Source organism: Bombus vosnesenskii, unplaced genomic scaffold, assembly GCF_011952255.1.
Source record: "Bombus vosnesenskii isolate JDL3184/JDL3185 unplaced genomic scaffold, Bvos_JDL3184-5_v1.1 scf7180000014527, whole genome shotgun sequence".
NCBI lineage: Eukaryota > Metazoa > Arthropoda > Insecta > Hymenoptera > Apidae > Bombus > Bombus vosnesenskii.
The window spans coordinates 9,628-11,564 of NW_022883502.1; the positions used below are offsets into that span (position 1 = coordinate 9,628).

The 1,937-nt window shown below is 64.9% G+C and overlaps 1 protein-coding gene across 1 annotated transcript; it reads left to right on the forward strand.

Moving 5' to 3' along the window:
• The first annotated feature begins 296 nt into the window (after positions 1–296).
• On the forward strand, positions 297–1,175 carry LOC117239988. The gene has a single exon (XM_033505812.1). It carries the CDS (start codon positions 297–299, stop codon positions 1,173–1,175), a length of 879 nt encoding a protein of 292 aa, XP_033361703.1.
• Positions 1,176–1,937: the final 762 nt, after the last annotated feature.

The window sequence follows — 1,937 nt, forward strand, 5'->3', positions numbered from 1 at the left end:
GCCGTGAAATGGGGCGACCTGGCAGTGGTGGCCGTCTATGTGTCGCCCAACATCAGCCGGACAGAATACGCCTTCTTCCTGGACGGGCTCGCGGCTTGCGCGAGGCGTTTGGGCGCCTGCCCGTCACTGGACCTCGGGGACTTCAACGCCCACTCAACGGCGTGGGGCTCCCGCAGGACCAACGGAAGAGGGCGCGACGTACGTGACTGGGCGGCCGCACTCGACCTGCGGCTTATGAACCGGGGGTCGTCCAGTACGTGCGTGGCGTGGCGGGGAGAGTCCATAGTGAACCTCACATGGGCAAACCCTGCCGCATCCCGCCGTGTTTCCGGTTGGGAGGTCTCCCCGGAGGAGACCCCCTCGGACCACCTCTACATCTTCATGGAGGTGGCGGTTGGCGACGTGATGGGCGAACGTTCGTTGGGTGGCCCATCAGCCCACCGGGAAGGAGAAGAAGATTCCCGCGGTGGGCGGTGACCCGCCGTGACGAGGACTTCATGGCGGCGGCCGCTATAGCCGTCGCTTGGTTCGAAGAATCTAGGACCGACGAGGACGTGGAAGCGGGAGCGACCCGGCTGAGGCGCGACATGCACGCGATCTGCGATTCGTGTATGCCGCGGTCGGGAACCCCCTCGCCGCGCCGGCGCTGTGTACTGGTGGTCCGAGGAGATAGCTCGTCTCCGCGAGACATGCATCCACGCCCGCGTCGGTACACCAGATCCCGCCGTAGGCGGCGGGTGGACGAAGACACGGTGGCTCGTCTGTACGAGGCCTACAGCGAAGCGCGAAGGCTCCTCCAACGAGCCATGAAGGAGGCGAAGTGGCGGGCCTGGGGCGAGCTTCTGGCCAGCCTCAATTCTGACCCCTGGAGGCGCGCTTACAAACTGGTATTGAACAAACTCCGTCCATGGGCGCCTCCCTTGACGGAGAGCATGGACCCTCGATTCCTGGACGAGGTTGTCGGCACCTTGTTCCTTGGAGTAGCGAACGAGGGAGATGGCAGCCTTACCGAAGAGGAGGAGCAGGAGCTTCAACCGCCAGAAGAAGAACCACGTGCCTCCGCGGGAAGGTGGAGCCCGGGATTGAAGGTCACCGAGGAAGAACTGGCCGGGGCCGTCGGGAGGATGGGAGCGCGGAAAGCTCCGGGTCCCGATGGAGTCCCGGCCCGCCTGTGAAAGGACGTCGCCGGCGTCTTGGCCCCGAGACTAATACGTCTGTTCGACGGATGCCTGTCTCGGGGTGAATTCCCCGCGTCGTGGAAGGAGGGGCGGATGGTCCTGCTGCCAAAGCCAAGGCGCTCCCCGGACTCGCCTTCCGCCTTTCGACCGGTGTGCCTTTTGGACGAGGTGGGCAAGCTGCTGGAGAGAGTGGTGGCTGCCCGCCTGGAGTCGCATCTGTCCCGGAGTGAGCCCGGACTGCACGACGGTCAGTTCGGTTTTCGAAGAGGGCGGTCTACGACCGACGCTGTCGCCAGCGTCCGCTCCTTTGTCGAGGGGGCCGAGCGACATGGTTACGTGGCGCTGGCCGTGTCGCTGGACATGGTCAACGCCTTTAACCGCATCCCCTGGGACAGGATATGCCGGGCCCTCGAATTTCATCGGGTGCCCGCGTACCTGCGGGGTGTGATCCGGGCGTTTCTGGGGGACCGGAGTATCGTCTATACCGTCCGGGGCGGAGGAGTGACCGGGAGGGCTGTACACCGCGGGGTCGCGCAAGGTTCGGTGTTGGGTCCATTGCTGTGGAACATCGCGTACGACGCAGTGCTTCGGACACCGATGCCTCCGAACTCGACACTGACGTGCTACGCCGACGACACGTTGGTGCTGATCTGGGGCACGGCATGGGGTAGAACCGTCCGCCTGGCGGAGTTGGCAGTGGCCTGCGTGGTCGGCGAGATCAAGGAATTGGGACTGAGGGTGTCCCCAGGGAAGTCCGAG